General features: G+C 39.5%; 1 protein-coding gene across 1 annotated transcript in view; it reads right to left on the bottom strand.

Moving 5' to 3' along the window:
• Positions 1 to 23,439, bottom strand: part of RASGEF1B (RasGEF domain family member 1B) — a 629,898-nt gene that overhangs the window by 378,934 nt on the left and 227,525 nt on the right. Inside the window, exon 3 of the mRNA XM_075606466.1 lies at positions 15,761 to 15,814. Within this exon, the coding sequence (XP_075462581.1) occupies positions 15,761 to 15,814 (54 nt within the window). The remainder of the gene's footprint in view (positions 1 to 15,760; positions 15,815 to 23,439) is intronic.

Here is a 23,439-nt window from a genome sequence, read left to right as displayed (position 1 = left end):
TATCATTGGCTGAGCGGCTTCTCCAGTACTGTACTGCAGATACTGAACAATTGGTGGAACGCTAGGCGCGTGCGCATTGGAACCTTCTTGAAACGCATATGCGTCTCATTACATCGACGGTAGGCGCATGCGCATGTGAACAGGAGACGCCCCCCGAGAAAATTATTGGTGGGACTGGCTGGGAAGTTCTTTAGGGGGCTGACAATTACAGTAAAACTTTTCTTTTTGTTTTTCCTCAGAAAAGAAAACGGCTAATGGAGGGATTTCGATGGATAATATCGCTTTGTGTAACAATGCCTGCACATTGCTGAATAGAATTTAAAACCCACGTACCGGAGTCTACAGTTTAGTGACCGTTGTTATTGATTAGGATAGAATACTGTACCTGAAACAGTAGAGTATGCTGATGTTTTCCGGCCGTACAGTATACAATACTTTTTTTATATACATTATACTGTGTAATAAACCCGAAAAAATAAAAACTATGCATTTATTCTACATGTATTACAGTACTGTACATACATTATGTCTTCTACAGTATACAGTATGTGTCTTCTATACAGTGCCAGTACATACAGTACAGTATGTGTCTTCTATTTTTTTTAATACTCTTGTACTGAGCATGCCTACAGTATACAGTACAGTATGCCTGGACAGTAGTGTACATTCTAGAAACACTGTATTTTGTTACAGTAGCAAAGGAGCCAATGGAACAATGTAAAACAAATCAACATGTTCTTTTATTGGTGGAGTAAGTACAAAAAAATTTATTTACAAATACTGTACAATGTAGAAACATTTTAAGTGCACAGCAATTCAAAACATCATGATGTGTATGGTTTGCTGCTACAGTAGTGAAAACATTTATGTATAGAAAGTAAAAACATTTACAGTCAGTCAGTATGGTTTACAGTCACATGTTTTAAAAACAAATTCTTGATTCATAAAATATACAAAACGCAACATCTCCTTTATTAAAGAACGGCAAGTCAAAACATATACAGTGGGATGGTGTGCAAAACAGTCTGCACCAGTACAGTACTCGAGGGCAGCAAACAGGCCCGGTTTTCAGGGTAACCTTTGAAAACCATGCTTGTTTGCGGCCCTCCAGGACTGGAATTGTGCTGGTCCTGTGTGTGTGTACAGCAAGTTAAAACATTTCTGTATAAATACAAGTTAAAACACACAACAACAACTCCTTTATTTAAGTACAGCAGGTCAAAACATGTACAGTACAGTTCAGCACAACAGTATGGTCTTACAGTACCCGTGATTAAACCAGAAAGTCCACCAGATTGTCTGTCCATGGCCGATTCCTTGCATGGCGCAAAACGCCATTAATGCAGTCTCGAACGCCTTTCATTACAGGATCTGTAATTGTATAAAAGCGCCGCAATTCCCCTAGAATGGTCTTTCTTAAATTGGCAGGAAGCGCCTTTTTTACGCGATTTCCTTCGTAGTTCACTCTGAAGGCCCAGTCGCAGTACAACAAATAGGGCACATGGTGCTTACTTGTGGGGTGCACCAGCACTCATCACCCTATACTTCTCCCTGAGCGCCGGTGGCAGATCGCACAGGCTGATGTCGGGCAGCGTATCGATGCGAGCGAATGTAGTTATTCTGCGAGCGGGTGTGCTTGAGGCAACGGGCGACTGTAGGTTGTCTGGGAGGAAGCTTTCCTCCAGTCTTGGTCGCTGTGTTGTCTCCTGGCGTGGTCTTGACGGGGTTGTCATGTCCTCCCCAACGGCATACATGTACACTACATCTTCTGGTGGAGGGGGTGCGCTTGGTGATGGAAGGGGGTCGATGCTCCCATTCATCACATCCATGCCACCCTCCTGCTCCAGCGTCGGGGAAACAGGGGCATGAACACCGAGCAAATGATGAATACCTGCTATGTCAGCCTCGATCTTCTCCATCCGTTGATCCATCCGTTGATCTCTATATTGCATCCGTTGATCCATATCTAGCATCCGTTGATCCATATGTAGCATCCGTTGCTCCACATTTAGCATGGTCTCCAGAAGCAGATCTATCTTTGCCAGCACAATAGAGTTCCTGGGGATATCCACACTTATCCCATTCAGCATCCGGTCTAACAAGCTGCTTCTTGTGCATGGCGTGTGGACATCTGGGTGGATGGGTGCAACTGAGGATGAGATGGGGGTTCCATGGAGAGAAGCGGCAGCGTCGTCGAAGAAGGGTGGAGGAGGTTACCTGTGGATATCCGGTAGAGGAGAAGCAGCAGCGTCGTCAAAGAGGGATGGAGAAAGTGACCTTTGGATTTCCGGGCGAGAAGCAGAGTCGTCTAAGAGCAAAGGAGAAGGTGACCCGTGGATTTCAGAGGCACCAGCAGCAGCATTGTTGGATAGAACTGGAGAAGATGGCCGGTGGGTTTCTGGGAGGGCGGCGGCAGCATCGAGGACGAGGGGTGGAGAAGACGGGCTGAAGATTTCCGGGACAGCGGTGGCAGAGTCGTCGAAGCGTATGGGAGGAAGTGGTCTGCGGGTTCGATGGGTTGGCTCCCATTCGTTTTGCGTTGAGAGTACATCACCGTATTTCTTCTTGACATAATAAGGCTGACGTCTATGAAAACCCTTAGCCTTTGGGGTCAGCAGAAGGTTTTCTTTATTGGCCTTAGCCTGTCGCTTTGGCCTTGGCGTGGAAATGGCAACCACCTTTCGCTTTTTCTGCATGACAGGCATGGCAGAGGCGAGTGGGTTCCTGCGTCCGTAGAATCGGGGTTGATCCATGGAAGCAGATGGCATAATGCAGTATCTGGACAAGGGCAAGTTCAGATAAAGATCATCGAGTGGTGGGCTATGCAAAGTGTGTAACCATTTATGCATGGCGGCCAGGTACAGGTGTTGAAAGTGGGCATACTCTAATGTGAGTCATTACCGTATAAATACACCATCCATTTTGTGGATTCACTGCACATTGAATACACATCAACTAAACATCGAATATACATTCTTGTGTTTGTATTTCTTTCGCAGCAATGCCTGTTAAAAAGATTTCCAAGGATCTCAGCATGCGAATCAAGGAGATGTACATGAGCGGACACCGAATTGCTGCTATCCAACGCTGGTTAGCTACTTCTGGCCTCATTGTGCCAGCAACCACCGTGAGCTATCATGCACACGGAAAAAACAGAGAACGCAAAAGGGCACCAAGGGTAACTAACGCGTAAGTATATTTATACAACTTCAAAAAAAAAATTATATCAAATAATGTACTGTAGATCTACAGTACTGTATCTAATATTTTTGTTATTTCTGTAGATTTATATTACAACAGTATATATATTTTGTATATTTATATTACAGTACAACAGTATACTGTATATATTTTGTATATTTAGATTTATATTACAACAGTATATACATTTTGTATATTTATATTACAACAGTATACTGTATATATTTTGTATATATAGATTTATATCACAACAGTAAATATATTTTCTATATTTATATTTATATTGCAACAGTATACTGTATAGATTGTTTTTCTTTACATTGTAGGGAGACAACTCTTCTGGTGGACAAAATAAGTGAGGAGAATGATGAGAAGAGTGCATTAAGGATCAAATACACTCTGCAGGAAAATCACAATCTCACAGTATCCGAGACCAGCATAAAGAAGATGAGACGCAGCATTGGATGGAAATATGGACGTGTGAGGTTAGTACTGGACAGTACAGGAGGTAAAAGTGTTGTTTATGAAACTGTACTGTACCGCTAAAATTATTTATTCCTTGTCATTACAGAGCTTACCCCATGATACGGGACGTAAACAAAATAAAAGAGTGGTCCAGGCCCAGGCATGGATCGAAAGTGGAGAAACTTTCCAGGATTGCATCTTCATTGACGAGTCTACTGTGTCGCTGGAGAGATTTGCAACCTTTGCATTCCACAATAAAGGACGCATATCTATGAAGCGGCGGCCAAAACACCCCATGAAGCTGCATGTGTAGGGTGCCATCTCTAGGCGTGGACCAGGATGCATTGTCATCTTTGAAGGTAAAATATATAAAATATAATGTAGCCTTATGCACTGTACTTTACTAGTGTAGCCTTACTGTATGCACTGTACTGTACTATTGTGCAGTTTTTTGAGCACTTTTCTTTTCTTGTTATAGGAATCATGAATAAAGCTTTCTTCCAAGACAAAATTGTCCCTGAGATGCAATACATCACACGCGAGTTCCCGTATGGTCACCGCTTCTACCAGTAGTGCGGTAACAGTGTCTCATTTTTTTCCCACTGTTTATACTGTGTTCTGTATCTCTTAAACTAATTGTCCTTTTTTTTCCAATGACAGATCGCCAGACTTCAATCCGATCGAAATGGTCTGGTATCAGCTGAAGGACCATATCCGGAAAGTGGTGAAACCCTCCAAAAAGGATGAGTTGGCGAAAGGCAAACTGAGTTTTTGGAACGATGTACTCACCGTGGTACTCTGCAATAAATATATAGACCATATTGCGACTGTGTTGCCCATTGTGATCGCGCGTAAAGGGCAAGCATCAGGAAAGTAGTACTGTGCTGTAGTATTGTAAGTACAGTATGATACAGGTAAGTATGGCACAGATTTTTTCTTTCCTAATAGTCAAAGTATACAGTAGTTACAGTTTTTTCTTTACAGAGAGAGCAGCACCAGCCATCTACAGTAGTACTACACATCACACTATGCCATAATACAGTACGCACATAACTGCACTAATTTTTTGTTTTCTTGTCGTTTCAGGAAAAAAGGGTGGCCTGGGGGGAGGTGGGGTATTGTTTCCAGTCTAATCTGTTTGTACAGTCAAATGTACAGTATATAAACAGCAGTAATGATGTACACAAAACCTCTATTCTCTTAATGAACTACTGTACTGTACACAGAATGAGGAACAAGATAAAGACGGAAAAAATAATATTACTATATATATATATGTATATATATTATACATTACAGTATATATTATTAAATAATATTCTTATAAATGTGCATTATTCATGTTTATCCATGTTTTACAAATGTTTTCTAAATGTTTATCCAATTTCAATCTGCCAGAAGAACTTAATAAAGACTGCAGTATGTATTATTCATGATTATTTTTATATTTGTATTTTTTGGTTCCTGATAAAATAAAATAAATATTTATTTACATTCCTGCCAATCATAATCATTGACAACACCCCCCCCACACACACCTACAGTACACCAATGAATAAGAATGAATGACAAAACAACATGAATCAGTTTTTTTTAACTCTCAATTCTCACAATGCTGTGCAAATCAGATTTACATTTCAAAATCGAGAAGGGATTTTCCAAAGCGTTACCGTAAACAAAGCCTTGAAGGGTTGGGGGGGGTGAGTCATGTGCAGTAATCAGCTATTTCCCATCTCAAAGAGGATTACACGCAGGCGCAGTGAGGTGATTGACGCTCGGCTAGGGATGGATTAAAAACACAATGACTAGCTTCAGAAAATTAATGACTCTGTGGGGGGGAAGTTGCGTGAGTCATGCGAAGTAAGCAGCAAGCTCCCATCTCAAAGAGGATTAGAGTACACGCAGGCACAGTGAGGTGATTGACGCTCGGCTAGGGACGGATTACATAGAGTAGAGTACAGTAATTTCAAAAGGCAGTTCATCATAATAATTTGATCCCTACACCCCCAAATACAGTACATAAAAAGTACACAAATCAACCATGTGCAGGCAAACGCACAGATTGAATATCGTAATATCAAGATTGTTTTTGCAGGCTTGTGGATAAAATAACAGTTAAAAAATTATATTTAAAAAAAAAATTTGGGGGCACTCATGCAAGCAGTGGTGGGTGAAGTTACAGGCGCATGAGCAGTAATCAACTAGCTCCCATCCGAAAGAGGATTACACACAGGCGCATAGAGAGGTGATGCTCTGTGCAAATCAAATTCGAGAAGGTATTTTCCAAAGCGTTATTGTAAACAAAGCCTCAAAGCTCCCATCTCAAAGAGGATTACACGCAGGTGCAGTGAGGCTTTGTAGCTCGGCTATGGACGGATTAAGAACACAATGGCAAGATTCAGAAAATTAATGACTCCATGGAATTTCAAATCCTTGAGCTAGCCTTGTGTGTGTTCGTGGGGGAGGGGGCTACAGGGTACAGCTGCATGAAGTTCAAAGCTAAAGACATACTTTAATTTCAAAAGGCAGTTCATCATAATAATACACCCCCAAATACAGTACGTAAAAAGCACACAAATCAACCATGTGCAGTCAAACGCACAGGGTCGCAGTCAAAAGCTACAGCACAGATTGAATATCGTAATACAGTAAGATGGTTTTTGCAGGCTTGTGGAAAAAAAAAATTACAATAAAAAAAAAAAGCAGTGGTGGGCGAAGTAACAGGCGCATGCGTAATAATCACCTGCTGTCAAGCAGGAATGTGATTGAAACCAGACACACGTTCAAAGGAATGGTGTGGGAGAGATGTACTGCATTGTAGAGAATATTTACACGGCATTGCAGTATTGCAGACAGCGAGAATAAAATGCTAATATCACGAGCGCTAACATAACACAATTCACTCCGGGCGAAAAAAATATAAAAACGCACCTAACCGGGATAATCTGAGAGCCGCGGATCTAGCCGATGTAGACTCAGGCCGCCACTGTATACTGTGCATCAACTGTATAATAGATCCATCAACTTAGAATGCAGAATTTTTACACATCATTATAAGAGACAATTACATCTTCTGTCTGACTCCAAGATCCTTTATTCTGCCTAAACAATAGAATGTCCCTTGGGGTCTCCAATGGGTAGTGACTCTCTAATAAGGTATTACTTAAATAAAGGTGGCAGGTACTTTACCAATAGGGATGGGCAAAACTGTCAAATTCCATTTCCCAGAATTTCCCGAGCTTTCCATTAAAAATCCGTACCGCTGTGTAACATCCATTGACGGACTGTTCTAGTTTTAGTCCGTAGTGATTAATCCTAAACCGCCATTGGATACAATCCAATTGGATTTTTAAGAATCCAATTAATGGGTTATAGAATCCATTGCCAGATTGTTAAAAATCCACACACGGATTAATCCACAGAGAGAGGAGAGCGAGAGCTTCCCCGCTGCCACGGATTTAATCTGTGTGGATTTTTAACAATATGGCCGTGGATTATTAATCTGCCATGTGGATTATCAGTGATAGAACCCCCCTCACCCTCCCCCCCCGAAAAAGTCAGATTCAAATCTGCAAAACATTTTTGCCCATCTCTGTGTACCACATAAAATAAGCATAGCAGCCCGAGGCAAGTTTGTTTGTGCTACGGTTACATAAACCTTTCACTGCCAAGGCTGCAGTGACATTATTGATTTTTTCTAAAGAGAGTTGCAGGATTGGCCTGTATAATTAGCATTATTGTAACATGCATATTTTCTGAGGGGTTGGGGACAGAATAGACTGTTATTTTATGGCGTCTGTGTATCAGATGGACTCTTTTTGCATCATGCATGGTAGCAGTGATTTAACTCCTTCACAATTTATTGCAGGCGCCTTGTCAGTGCCTGTTGTCTTGTTAATCCTATCCTGTAAAACATAGTTACTAAAAGTAGTGTTCAAACCTCTTAAAATAGAACTCCTAAAATATTCACATTAGTAGTAGTAATACAAAGGAATTACAATAAAAGGTGTCATTCAATGTACCGCAAAGCTCCAGTCAAGTTAATGGGAGGTTTTGGCCGCGCATTCTTTTCAAGTATTATTGAATTACCCCCAAAGTAGCAATTTATTTACTTACATATCCTTACTTTTACGCCTGCAGATGCATTTTTGAACAAATCACGGCGCCGTTTCCGTGTGCACTGCTGGTCTCCACGCGGCATTAACGCGGCCAATCGCCTCAGGCACAGGTGTTTATCGTGGTTGCTTTGTTTAAATTTCATGGATTCTGTGTCTTTGTGTGCAATGAAATGAATGAATTGTAATGTGTACGGTACTGTGCTACTGTGTCAATTTCAGGTGTTTAAAAACCAGAACACGAAAATGCAATTCTCTGCTCTCGCCTGCACTCGCGTCTTAAGGCGGGAAGGTTGGAAGAAATCCTGCGCCATGACATGGGTATTCCGAGGTATACACCACGTGAAGTGTTGGAATAACGGCCGCTGCATCTGTACGTAAACTATGTCTGTATTTAATAAAGTTCAATAGGGTATCACTTTATTAAGAACAGATTGTGCGCTGCTTTATCAAACCATGCAGAATTATCTCCCGGTGTCCTTATCAAGAGGTTCACATGAAGTAAAGAAGCACCAAGTAAAGTAGAACATCATGGGTCACAGCTATGCTGCTTTTATCTACATACATTTTAAACCATTTGCACTATGTTCTGAGCACCCAAATAATCCTTTGTAAGGAATTAATAAGTAATATGCTTTTAATATTCGGTTTCTTGCCACATATATAACCAGTACTGATGCAATTCAATAAAGAAAAAAGGTGCAAGCGCAAATAGCACTACTTAAATGTGCAAAAATTACTCAAAATTTATATTATCCTTGGAGAAAGTGCAGCTCCCAAACAGGACTCAAACATAGTCCAGAAAAAGTAGTAGCAGAGAAAATCAGGGCACAAATTTCATCCAGGAACATAGAAAAAATAAATAACAACGATAGTGCAACACAGTATACACAATGTAAATACGAATTGGACTTCTTTCTCTGCTGATGCAATTCAGTAGCGACCTATGACATAGTGATTATGTATCAAAGGTCATTAATGGTTATTATCAAGTTAAGTTTATGCTAAGAATAGCCATTTCAAGTTGCACCTATTTGTGTCACTATTTCAGAGTGCAGTTAAGCGATTATTATTATTATTATTATTATACAATGTTGTAGGGAAGACAATAACAATGTGTAATACAAAACAGTACTTCTAAGTTAAGAAATAGAGGGGTGTGTGGAGGTGGGGTGGCAAGGATTTGGATATTAAAGAGTGAAGTCAGGAGAGTGAGTTAGATAGGCCTCCTTCAAAAAGGTTTTTTTTTTAGGAAACGTTTAAATGTATGCATGGTAGGGGAAACTCTGATCATGTGTAGGAGGGAATTCCAAAGTTGGGATGCAGCACAGGAGAAGTCTTGGAGGCGGGAGTGAGAGGAAATAAAGAGGGAGGTGAAGAGACAAGATCATGAGTGGAGCAGAGATTGCATGTTGGAGAGTACTTTGAAATTAGGTCAGATACGTAGAGGAAAGCTGGCATGTATAGATTTGTAGATGAGCAGTGAGCACATGTGTCTTGAATTTGCCTTTGTAGTGTAAGGATAGCCAATGTAGTGATTTCATTGTATAGCAGCAGATGAGCGGTGGGTGAAGTGATTGAGCCTGGCAGCAGCATTTACAATAGACTGTAGAGGAGACAGACGGCAGAGAGGGAGACTAACCGAAAGCAGGTTGCAATCGCCCCGTCGGGATATGATTGCATGAATGAGAGTTTTTGTTGGTTGTTCAGCGAGGAAGGTGGATTCTTGGCAATATTTTCAGTGAGGTACTGAATTTGTAGAAATAAAGAAAAGGGGAAGTCACGCATGGCACCTAAGCATCTAACTTGTGCTATTGGGTATTGCTTGGTACACTATTGTAATAGTATGGGATATACATGAAAGTGTGTATCTGTAATTATTCTAGTTCTCCTTTCTTATTTATTTATTTATAAAATATTTTACCAGGAAGTAATACATTGAGAGTTACCTCTCGTTTTCAAGTATGTCCTGGGCACAGAGTAAAACAAATAATACTTGGTTACAAATACAGTTACATAAATGAACAGGGTATACATTATATACAAGACATTGCGTGCACAGTTAAAGAAAATATATATTATGGGCGTATGAAACAGTTACAGACCAGATTAAAATGTGAGACAGCCTCAGATTTGAAAGAACTTAAACTGGTGCTGGATGTGAGAGTCTCTGGTAGGTTGTTCCAGTTTTGGGGTGCACGGTAGGAGAAGGAGGAACGTCCGGATACTTTGTTGAGCCTTGGGACCATGAACAGTCTTTTGGAGTCTGATCTCAGGTGATAAGTGCTGCATGTGGTAGGGGTGAGGAGCTTGTTCAGATAGCTGGGTAGCTTGCCCATGAAGAATTTAAAGGCAAAACAGGAAAGGTGAACTTTGCGCCTAGACTCGAGTGATGACCAATCTAGTTCTTTGAGCATTTCGCAGTGATGTGTGTTGTAGTTGCATTGGAGAACAAAACGACAAATTGAATTGTAGAGGGTGTCAAGTTTGCTAAGGTGGGTTTGAGGTGCCGAGCCATATACTATGTCTCCATAGTCAATAATTGGCATTAGCATCTGCTGTGCGATACGCTTTCTGACCAGGAGACTTAGGGAGGATTTGTTCCTGTAAAGTACCCCTAGTTTGGCATAGGTCTTGGTTGTCAGGGTATCAATGTGCATCCCGAATGTTAAGTGGGAGTCAAACCATAAGCCCAGGTATTTAAAACTAGTGACAGGGGTTAGGGTGGTGTTAGCGTTGGTTCTAATCAGGAGCTCAGTCACTGGAAGCTTTACAAATTTAGTCTTGGTCCCAAATACTATTGTTACAGTCTTGTCAGTGTTTAAAAACAGTTTGTTTTTGGGAAATCCAGTTTTCGAGTCTCAAAAAGTCAGGCTGAAGTATGTGTTAAAGATCAGAGAGGCTATGGCTGTGTGCATATAGGATTGTGTTGTCTGCATACATGTTTATTGAGGCTTCCTTACAAGCTGTGGGAAGATCATTAATAAACCTACCAGTTATGAGGTGTCATGATGAGGTGTTCCTCAAGACAAAACGCTGAGCTGCTAGAAAAAAAAATTTCATATATTTGTTGCTCGTGTAAATTGACACAGAAATAAAAAAAAATTGTACTGCATTATGGAGCAAATTACATTATTTTGATAATATGTTCCCAAACCTTGGTTTGTTTGTACTCACACTACTGCAGGTAAAATTGGCAGATGTATATACCTTATACTGTAGTCTACATAAAAAAATATACAGTCTAATATAATCAAAGTCCACTGAATCGCTTTTATGTCGTCTAAAGTTGGCATAGGTTGAACTTGATGGACGCACGTCTTTTTTCAACCTCATGTACTTTGTAACTATGTAACTACTGTTTCTTAATTAATAATAATAAAAAAACAAAAACATCTGTGTATTGTAAATGCTACATGCATAGCCATCTTCACAGGGTTCATTAATTAGAGCAGGCATTTGTTAGTCCAATGTCAGAGGCAACATGCCAGGAAAAAAGTTTTCTCCCTTTATTTTATTAGCCTGGCAAAAAAGATTCTTCTGGACAGAGATAGGTGAACTTGATTGGTGGATTTCCACGGCTGGTTTTACCTAAATCCGATCAACAAACGGGGAGGACTTGTTATTCAATTTAACAGTGTCTTCAGTTGTATATATATTCCATCAAACCACCCTCCAAATAACAGGGAGAGATTCCTGTGCTGAAAAAGTGGCACACCTGAGGTACCCTGGGAGATATGGACCTTACAGGATCCTCTTGATGGTAAATGAGGTCTGGGGATAAAAGGGTGGGTCCCCACCTTTTATATCTTGGGTGTGGCCAACAGTGTGCTCCCAGTATCTGGGAATATTTCCCTGTTGCCACTTGATCACACTACTGAGCATGTGACCCTCTGACAAATTCCAGAAGTCATAGGGCCCAGCATGTGCCTGATAAGGGAAACTTATTAGACACATTGTAGTAGCTACTTCTACTTCCTCACATGCCTAGCCTTTTGAGGACTGTTTAACGCTGGCACTGCCTGTAGCTACCAGGGCTGACATACAGGGCAAGGGAAATTTTAGCACGGGTGCTAAATTTATATTTTCCTAGGAGATACTATGATTATCAAAACTATTGTTTCATCTATCATAGCATCTACTGTTATTTCCTCACTTTATTTGTCTCAATGTTTTATTTTGGTAACTCTGAAAGAGAGTCGTGCACTCTCATGAAATACTCCAATCACTAAACAAATGATGGGTGCAGATTTAAAAAAAAAAGCCCTGCAACCCAAAAAAAAAAAAATGGAGCCCAACTCACTAGCAGAGAAATATTAAATTAAAAACGCAGCAAAAAATAGTCTACACTAGTAATATAGTTACAAAAATTGTATATTTTAGCATTTTACAAGTCAAAAAGTCCCAAAATCACAATATTACAATACAAATAGTGCAATATAATAGGAAAAAGAAAAAAAAAGGGCTGACACACCTGAGAAAGTCTCAACGTTTCGGGTTACTTTGTCAGGAGGAAATCTTATTTTGGTTCCCTTCCTTTTTTGGTCCAAACATAAATGCTTTTGATATCCTTACTTCTTGGTATAAAAGATGAGTATAGACATATGTAGTATAGTATGTAGTAAAGATGTAGTATAGTACATATACAGTACTAACTAAGAATTCTTCTGTAATAAGATACCTTCTGGCTGGAAGTGACCTTTCAGGCCATTAAAGTCAATGTGTAATGGTCTTCCAGCCCCTGCAAGGAGTCTCGTAGTAGAAGACTGCTTAGTAAGTATGGACCACCGTGATCTGGCGTACAGTACATGCCAAGGAGGCAATTTTCTACTAAGTTCACTAAAGGGAGGAATTTTATATTTTGCCTTTTACAGTCAATGTGTAGCAAGGTAACTGGCACCTATTTTATCCTGTACTTTATCTTGTAATTTGGGAATGAAATATGAAGTAGTTACATAAGGTATGTATTATATTAGTTAAAAAAATTGTGCTGCACCAAATTCTTAATTGCTGTTTAAGAAAATCAAGCCCTTCCAGGCGTGGATTAAAGAATGCAAATAAGCTAATAACAGTGGGGACATATTCCTACTTACAGCTACATGCACAGAGTAAGGAGCTATTTGTCCACCAGTTATTCCCAGACAATCTGTGCCTTGCCATCACCATATGAGCCATGAGACACCATTCTGCGCTGGAAGATACATTATGGTCCATTCGCTGGAAGGTGTTTCATGATTAGTACCACTTAGTAAATATGGCCCCATGAGTGTTTTTGTAGTGAAGCTTAGAATACAGGTCTTTCTCTGAGCCTTGCTGAATCTAACATTCTAATGTGTGTGTTGTTGAAACAGACACAGCAATGTTTGCCCGACAAAACAGATAATTTGAGACTTTGCGCTTTGGACCTCACTTTATGTCTTTCTGCAGTGACTCTGTCAGTGTGTATCTTATCAGGGTGAGTACAACTTGGTGGGTACAAGTGTAGCAGCCGATATCGCACCCACTAACGCGATGCATATCTTCGCTAGAGATTTAATGCAGCTCCATTCAAATGGTAATGCATGTGATACTTATCGCGTTATTGGCGAGCGTTTAACGCATTAACAAATGTTAAGCTCTTCGGGGCAGGGATTTCCTTTCCTATTGTCTGATTTTGCTGCCCTTATTGTATAATTATAATTCCCTGTACTGTATTCTTTGTGAAGCGCTGAGTACACTTTTGGCGCTATATAAAAAAAGACATACAATACAATGTAAAAACGCCTGTAACATCTATATGTGACCCCTTCCCTGAGAGGTTAGCTTCATTATGAGAAGTTACTGAATGCAGCACAGCTATGTCCATTGAAGCTGCTCTTAGTGTTTGGGATTGTAACTAAGCATACTGTATCTTCTTTTTGTTAATTATCCAGAAGCTATAGGCACTGTTTTGTGCCAAATTTATGTTAATTTGTCTGAAAATTCAATTGAAAGTTCAATTCCCATCAGGTACAGATACTGTTGCAAACAAGTCAAACCAAAGATTAACGGGTTCGTGGAAAAAAAGGAATTAAAATCAAGATAACGTAGGTCATAAATTACATCTGAATTGAGCAATCTCAAACTGAAAAGCTCTATTCAGCAGCATCATTGTACTTAGTCCTTCTCAGATAAAGCAAATACACTGCATACATCACACAAGAAGCTACTGGATACCATACGTTTCAATGCCTTTTCTTAATTCAAGTTAAATTAAAACAACCCCATACACACTGTGAAATTTGTACATAAAGAGAAATACACTTGTAGAATTAAACAAATAAGATATAATACATGCACCCAGTGTTCTGGAAATTACAGCAGCTTTGTTAAAATATCCAACACATTCCAGGTTAACAAATATTTTAGATCCACTACTGTACATAAGTTTATATCACTATATATACTGTGCGTGTGTGTATATATGTATGTATGTATGTATATATATATATATATAATATAAATATATATATATATAATAATAATAATAATAATATATATATATATTAATTGGTAGGGGAGGGGGGGATGCAACAAAATAAATCCTGTGCATACATACTGTAGCACAAGCCGTGCTCTCTGCATAGCTGTCAACAAACCTGCCATGTCATGCAATATTATGAACTTCACCTCCACGGCTGGCTTCATCAGTGAGATTCAAATGAATTTATTGTTATCATACTGACGCTTAGAAAAGAATTTGAACATGATTCTGAGGCTCCTGGCCAATATGCTGTGAAGCCACTTCTCAGTGCTGGAAATTACATTATCTCCGTTAACATGAATGCAACTAAAATCAGAACATACCAAAATCTTACATTCCAAAACCCAAACCCTTAAGGTTTTTAGAAACAACCCCCCAAATAATTTAGAACTAAATCCAGACACCCAGGCAAGTGCCCATCTCTAGGTGTTTCTCTTCATATCTATTCTTAATTAGTTTAGTTTTTCAGCTTTATTATTTTTGTTTCCTATTTGTTTTTGTTTTTAATATTATATCTATTTTAAGCATTCTTCACGCTTTAATATGCTATTTTAGCATTTTCTGTCTATTTTGATTTTTTTTGTTGTTGCATAATTTGGTAAAAATACAAAATAATTCAAGTTTTGGCAAAACAAGAACCAAAACAAAAAACGCACTTTTTTTTAGAACCATAACCATATCCAAACCCAAAATATAAAAATGTTTAGAACCAAAACGTGAGTGAATGTGGCCACCCGTTAGAATCTTCTACATGGCTGGGAAGTGGCTTTCAACATATTAAATATGGGTCTTCAGTTAGGAGTCATCAAAGTGTGATGCACGGTCTGAAAGTAAATGCAATTAACTTCAATTGTGTTTACCAACACAATGGCATGATACCCCATGACCACACTTAATGTCAATGTGACAATGTATTTTTCAGTAATATTGTACTTTGGTAAATGGTTATAATACGAGTTAGTAAAGCCCATACAGTATTAAATCCGATGTACAAAATTCTGCATATTTCTCCATTTTCTTAGCGTCAAAAACTTTTACTTAGTTAGAGTGAGCCCTTTCACTTTTGTTTTGGTTCTAAAAAAAATGTTTGTTTTATATTTGGAAATGGTTTTGGTTCTAAAATATTTTCATTTTTGGTTATAGTTTTGCCAAAATATGCAAAGAAATGCTAAAAAAAAAAACATAATAAAGTATGAAAAATGCTTAAAATAAGTGGAAAATCATAAAAATGATTAGGAAAATAATATAATTTAAAATAATTTCAAAATGTATGGTGAGAAACACCAAGAGATGGGCAATCGTCCTTGTCTTTTGGTTCTAAATAATTGACGGTTTTGCTTTTGTATGTGGTTTGGGAATGAAAGGTTCTTATAGGTTCTGATTTTACACACCTGGTTTTGTCCATCTCTAGTACATAGCCCTCATAAATTCAACAGCTTTATCATATGTATGAACTAAATGTTTAAAAATGACTTACCAGGTTAGGATCACATAGAGACTTCTCATTGGACAAAGTGCTGAAAAAGGTTGTCTGAAAAATAAAGTGAATATTTATAATATATACTGTGTACTGTGACTTTTTTTTAGGTTTTATAGAAAAACTGTAAATCTGATATAACATCAAAAAACAGATAGAATCATTTAAGGCTCAGATTCACAGATGTCCACTGCTGACTGTTATGGGACGGAAAAGGCCTGGTATTAACTATAATGGGCATTAATGATAATGATATTTAAAAGAGGTTTTCCCTCTAACAGCGCATAGCCACAGAGTTCCATTATATTTAATGCAAGGATTTAACGAGATGTTAGTTAAGTCATACTTACGGGTGGCATAACTACCCTCCAGACCCTGAAATAAGGGTTTGGCTGAAGAGGAACGAGAGAGCAGGAGAGAACAGATGGTTTCTCCATGTGTTGTGTAAATGTGTGTTTGGGGTGGGGGTGGTATATTAAAGTCTTTCTCACTGCCCTGTTAATGATTTTGCTAATGTCTCGTTATTAGCACTGAGTTAATAGAGCTCTGTGAGATGACAGCAAAGGAGTTCTCGTTCTTTGCTATTGTTTGTTATATAAAGAACCTACACTGATATATACTTTTGGTCTTTGAGTATGTCCAGGAAAATAAATTATTACCGTGTCTGCTCCTTTCTGTGCACACTACACTTCCTCCTATCCTACTCACCTGTCTCCTCTCCTTGCTGTCTCTCTGTTTAATCCTCCTACTCACCTTACTGTATTTCCTTCCCCATGTGCACTCTGCTCTCCGCTGTCTCTCTGTCTCCTCTGTCTCCTCCTCCATCATGCTCTACTCCTCTTAGATCTCTCTCCTCTCCTTTCACTCCCTGCCTTACTGTGTCTGCTCCTCTCTGTGCACATTACACTGCCACCTCCCCATCTCATCTGTCTCTTTCTCTCCTTGCTGTCTCTCTTTTTCCTCCTTCTACTCACCTTGCTGTCTTTCCATCCCCATTTTCACAATGATCTCTGCTGTCTTTGTTTCCTCCCCCTCCATGTTGTCTCTCCACCCCCCTTCATCATGCCCTGCTCGTCATTGCACTCTCTCCTCCCTTCTCTTTGCACTTCTCGCCTTAATGTGTCTGCTCTTCTCTGTGCACACTAGACTCCCTCCTCTCCTACTCATCTCATCTGTCACTCCTCTCCTTGCTGTCTCCACTGCCATTAAAATCCCCTCCCCCAGTGTTTCCAGTTTCCAGTGAGATGCCACTCATTCAAACACAGAGGGGGAGTGATGTGTAGTCTTATTGGCTGACTCTGGGTTAGTGACAGGCCGTTCAGCCTATCACAGAGGGATGTGTAGACATCCTTAGAGAAATATATATTTATATATATATATATATACAGACAGTGATATTTTTTACACAAATTAATAAAGATGTGATATTAAGACTGTGAACTCTGCTTTATGGATGAGTGCTTACAATTAGATTTCATTTGATTATATTAAGTAAACCAAACTATTATCCTTGTATAACCCCCGTATCCCTCAGGGGATTGTCACATGCTGCGGCTTAGTCAGTGGGGCGGCTGCATTTGCAATTGGGGCCTTTTCAGTGCAGGGGAGCCTGCGCTGGCAGTTCTGAGTGGAGACAGTTGAGAGAGGCTGCAGTTACATGTTGCTAGGCAACCAGTGAAGCTGTGAGAGATGACAGTTTAGACAGCTTTTAAAAAGAGTGTCAGTGAGAGCTGGGAGCTGGGGGAGTTAGGGTGTGTGTGCAGGGAAAAGTAGCCCCTAGCACTAGGCCTAGTTACCCCCAGAGGTCCCAGATAAGTTACCATTCCCCAGTTTGTGGTTGCTTCAGGGACAGGCCCTACGTAAGGAGATCTGCCCCTTTAGCTATTTGGTTAAGTTAGGACACCCTCAGTGTCGAGCAGCCTGATTGCTCGGTCTGGGCTCAGACCCCTCAGTTACATAGAGACTATCTTCGTGGAGGCCCAGCCAAGCAGTGACTGTGGCCTGCCGGCTACAGGCGGATCCCCGTCAAGGTACAGACGGTGTGGAGCTGTGGTGATATTATCCACGCTGGAAGTCACCCCACGCGTAGGAGGACATCACGTCGGATCAGACGGATCCATACCGGTTGTATAGCAGTACCCGCGGGCTGGAGCCCCGGGCAGGTATCTATAAATAGTGTACCAACACGTCCAGGGATAGCGCTATCTCCATCACACGTGGGTGGGTTTGGACATAAGGTACTGTGGGGAATACTTATGTTGATGTGTGCACCCAGTGCACTTCTATGTGTACGGCTATATGCATTATTCTGTGTGGTACAGGTACCGAAGTTATTAGTATTAGCAATAGTAAACAGTTATTAGCATACACTGTATGCGTGTCTTATTGTGGTTCCTGTAAGAGGACCATCCCACTCAGGTGGGAACCCTTACAGGTGGAGGCGCTGTGTAAAACGAATCAGGTAACCCCAGGCTCCCAGTGGCGGAGGTTCAGGTCTTCTGTGAGCCTATCAGGTAATGCACCACACCAGGTAACATAAGTGTAGATTTCCCCACATGGTCCCTATCTGCGACTGGGGGGGGCAAAATGTGTTACACTTATTAGACTAGTTTTTATAAAGTCATGTTTTTGAGTTTGTAAATTAAGTAATGGACTTCACATGGTATGGCAGAAGTGTGCATATACAGATGCAGCAAGACTTACTATTCTCGGTGGCCCCCTTACGGCTACCGAGAATCATAGGCGAAGATATTCAACACGTACTGAACTGCACTAACATAAATAACTGCACAAATAATTATTGCAGCTGACCGTAGCCAAGCCGCAGATGAGCCTCGGCTCAGTCAACACAGTGTTCATGCAGCTGCCATCTCGCACCTTCTCACGGTTACGGTGGCAGTACTGCACCGACACACTTTATTCGAGCAAATACCCAGTATGTACCTGGCAGATACCTGGAATGCGCCGCTCCTCACCTCTGACAAGCCCCGTTGCGTTTGCCTTCCCAGCCTGGGTTCATGCCTAGCTGACGGGCGGCTGATCTGTTAAATGATAATGATTAGGATTTAATAGGCTGCAATGCTTCGCGTGTCTACCAGATGGCATAAATTCATGAATTGTAATGCAGTATATATATATATACTGTGCAGTATTGCAGCCAGCGGGAATAAAATGTTTCAATCCCTGCCTGGAAAATACCTCAATGCACTCGGGCAGAAAACAGTCACAAACCTCAATACACCCGGGTATACCCGAATTCGTGGGACTAGCCGAGCTCGAATAAAGTGTGTTGCCAGTGTAAGTCTTACTACATCTATTTAGAAAAAGGATGGAGGCGCAAAAGTAGTAGAGCAAACATTTCTAGCTTTTACTACATAGTGATCTGTAGATCTACAGTAACGTTTTGGGGACACAGCCCCTTGCTCAGATACTAGCCACCTGTGTAGTAACACATGTTGCACATGTACAGATGAGAAGGTCGCTTGTCTGGGAATAAGCGCTGGAGACATAAAAGTAACATTAGGAAAAGGAGTCTCTGCCCCTAAGAGCCTATCATCAAAGTAGGAAGAACATACAGAGACGGTACGAGAGGGTTCTGGTAAGTGCGTTTGCACGGGGTCAAGGTCGATGTAGGAGTTGTGTAGTATCAGCCACGGAGCTGCTGGGGGTCGTGTAATGCATAGGGAATTAAGCAAATAAAGAAGTATAAGCATTATCGTTTCATGTCTGTCCATATTACTTTATAAACAGCTCGGATTCCTGCATATCTTACACATAGCAATAATATATTTTTAACTAAGTAATAAATATCTGGCTCTCATTGTGCGTTTCCATAAAAGACCTTTTAATATACTAAATAGTATAATATGTACTGTAGACATTTAAATGTAAAACCAAGATAAGTAACTGAAAGGTAGATATATCATATAAAACTGACTTGAGCCAAATTGTTGTATTAAATAATGCAAGAGTTACAGAGTAAATGGCCATATTAATTTAGAATAGGTCTCTGTGTCAAAGCCTTTGTAATATCTAGAGATGGGTGAATTATTCGGGACATATTTTATTCACCACAAATATGTTTTTTTTGTACGCATTTTCAAATATTTGCAAATTCATTGCGGTTTTGAAAAACATGAGACTAGGTTTTAGAAAAAATAATATTATTAATATTTGAACATAAAAAAATTGGTAAATATTCGAAAATGTAGCAAAAAAGTAGAACACTACATTATTTGAAAATTCTAAACAAATAAGAAGAATATTTGAAAATTAGGAGATATTCGCTAATGTATTCAAAATATTCCAATAGTCGAGAATTGGAAAAAAAAATCTAAAATTTGAAGATAAAAAAACACAAATCAAATTTAGTCACATTCACCCATCTCTAGTCATATCCAAAACAATTGATTTCTACATTGTTAATTTTACCCAGGGTACTTATCCAAGGACATATCTTTGTCCATAAACTGTTTGTAATTATATTGGTTCTTTAAAACAATGATGATAGTGTCTTTCTAATAAACATTATTGCAATATACTATTGAGACTGTAGTAGTATTAAACTATTGACTATTGACTTTAGTACAATTGAATTCCAACAAGGAAATAATACACCCATATGCTAATGGAAAAACAGTTCACATTTGAAATCCAATGATTTGAATTTATCCACTAGATTTCATGAACTTGAGGAGGCACAAAGTAGTAATGATGTTGCTCAATCTATGCATTTTTTTCATGGGAGGAGAACAGAAAGCATATACTGTAAAGCATATACTGTAAAATCGGATTGAAATCTGAACAACTCCCCTTCAAAACCTCAAACCACATCTGTAACAAGAAAAAGATCTCATTCAGGAGAGGTAAGAGAGGAGGGAGAAAGTCCCCTATCCCAGAGCCAGAAGCGTTGAGATCGAAGGGTATCTATTTTTTTTGTAACTTATTTTTTATTTACATTTTTAGAAAAACATAGGGAAAGGGATTCAGAAATAGAGAAAAAATAGTCGGGGAGGGGGGGCAGGACCACCAATTTAACACCAGTATTAAAAAAAACCAGCTCTACAACGACACCAGACAATCACAACTCCACATATTACACAGAATTACCAACTCTCTGAGAGAGAATACAGCCCTCAGTCCACAGTGACTCAAAAATTCACCTATTCACCCTAGAGAACCAGGGCTCCCAAACTTGTTGAAATTTTCTTGAGTTATTTCTCACATAAGCTGTTAGTCTTTCCATAGATTGCACCTCATTTACTTCCGAGGTGATCTCTCTCCTGGTTGGGGGTTGGAGCTTTTTCCAGGCACCTGCGATTGTCTTGCCGCGGTCAGAATATGTAACAATAATTTAGATTTATTTTCGTTTGTTATCTAGCTGCTTACCCAGGACCATTATTATCGGGTCTAGGGGGATTCTTATCCCAATAGTTTCTCGCACCAAATTCTGCACTATTCCCCAGAATCTCTGTATTTTGGGGCAAAACCACCAGATATGGGCCATATCCAGAGATCTAAGTATATATTTTTCCTCTCTTTTTTCCAGATTAACCAAAAACTTTGTGATGTTCTTTCAAAAGGTCTAACATTCTCTCCCACCACTCACCCTGGTGAGTTTGAACTATATGTTGAATCTTTAAAAAAAATTGAGAAAGTTAACCCTACACGGACACTTTGCTTGGTCCTCTAACAAATTTATCACTTACCTGTTTAAACTAACATTTTTGATGATCCTGCTGACCAGCAAGTTTTTTGTGATTTAGAGAGCTTATTACAAGAAAATAAGCCAGATTTGTTAGGAAATATAAATAAAGATATTTTCCACTCTGGCTATAAGCCTACATCTATTTTCTACCCCCATCATTCAAAAGGGCATTATGTGGAACTTTTTGGCAAATTGCTGGAACAAGAATTTTAACATACTGTATATGCATGAATAAAACAACAAATGCATATCGACATTCTAACATGAATCAAAGTGGGATTAAAGCCCTTAAATATTTGCAGTCTAATTCCAACATCGGTATGCGAGAGGCTGACAAAGGTGAGGCATAGTTATCCAGGATAAGAAGGATTATTGCCTTGAAGCAAATCGATTACTTTCCGATACAGCCTCCTATAAAAAAAATTAATCGGATTCTACTGCCGAATTTCTTAAATCAATCAAACAGTTACTTGATGAGGCCCTTAAACGGGGCATCCTTAAAAAAAATCTGAATTTGAATTTCTGTACATCTTATCTCCCACGGTACCTATTTATTGCTACATACCAAAAATCCATGTCTCTCTCCAATCCACCAGGTCACACTATTATTTCGGGTATAAACTTCCTAACGTTCAATCTCTCACAGTATTTAGACTTTTATTTACAGTCATTAGTTGCAGAACTTCCTTCTTACCTCAAAGATACTACTGCAGTGTTACGAATACTGCAGGAAGTAACATGGAAAATGGCTATAGACTGGCAACTTTGGACGTTGAAGCACTCTATACGAGTATCCCCAATGTAGAAAGTTGCCTAGCCATTCGGCATTTTCTGGAATCAAGCAATATTTTACCATCTCATCAGATTGAGTTTATATTGGCTTCCATTGATTTCATTCTGAAACATAATTATTTTTTGTTTGATTCACATTATTAGTTACAGATATCGGGCACAGCCATAGGCACCAGATTTGCTCCATCATTTGCAAATTGATATATGGGATGGTGGGAGTTCCAAACGGTGGACTGTGTACCTCCTCCACAGTTAATTCTGTGGCGGAGGTACATATCCTTAACATATGGGAGGGGGATGAGATTTCTCTCCTAAACTATGTATCAAAATTAAATGAAAATGTACATAATCTTAAATTTAGTGGAGAGAATAGTGAGAAGATCATACACTACCTTGATCTTGAAATCTTTATAGAGAATAAACTCATATGTACTAGAACATTCTGTAAGGACACAAATGTCAATTCTTATATTCACCCCTCAAGTTGTCATTACAAGCCATGGGTTAACAATATACCATATAATCAATTCCTCAGGTTAAAGAGGAATTGCACCCATGAGGAACATTTCCAAAACCAAAATAAAATTCTTAACAGATCAATTTCTCCAGAAGGAGTACAAAGAAGAACTTATCAATGAATCGATGGGTAGAGTCAACAAGAAAAAAAGAGAGAGCCTATTAAAATATAAAAATAAAGCGAGGAAAAATGGGATGATAACAGTTGTAGATATTCCAGTACTAACAGAGGACGCACTTAGTGGTGTTGCTACAATCCCTACAGCAACTACTCATTCAAAAAGAACAAGCACATTTCCAGTGTTTATTACACAATTCAATGAAGCCCACCAAGCCATACAAAAGGCTTTGACTAAACACTGGATCATTCTTGCACTGGATCCAATTCTGGGATCTTTATTGGACCCTAAACCGAAAGTAGTAAATAAACATGCCCAGAATCTGAAGGGGCTACTGGCACATAGCCAGTTTAAATCTGAGACCACAAACACTGTAACATTAGATCTCATTTGGGGCTGGTAGGGAACAACAGATGTCACAAATGTAAAGCCTGTAAACAAATGCTGACTGGGAAACAGGCTACTTCTTTATATTTACAGCAAAACCCCATTATAGCGCGGTCCTCGGGGACCACCCGATCCGACCGCGCTAGAACCGGGGTCGC

This window comes from Ascaphus truei, chromosome 1 (assembly GCF_040206685.1).
Source record: "Ascaphus truei isolate aAscTru1 chromosome 1, aAscTru1.hap1, whole genome shotgun sequence".
Taxonomy (NCBI): Eukaryota; Metazoa; Chordata; class Amphibia; order Anura; family Ascaphidae; genus Ascaphus; species Ascaphus truei.
Note: the sequence above shows the minus strand (reverse complement) of the source record. Positions and strands in the feature narration are given on the sequence as shown.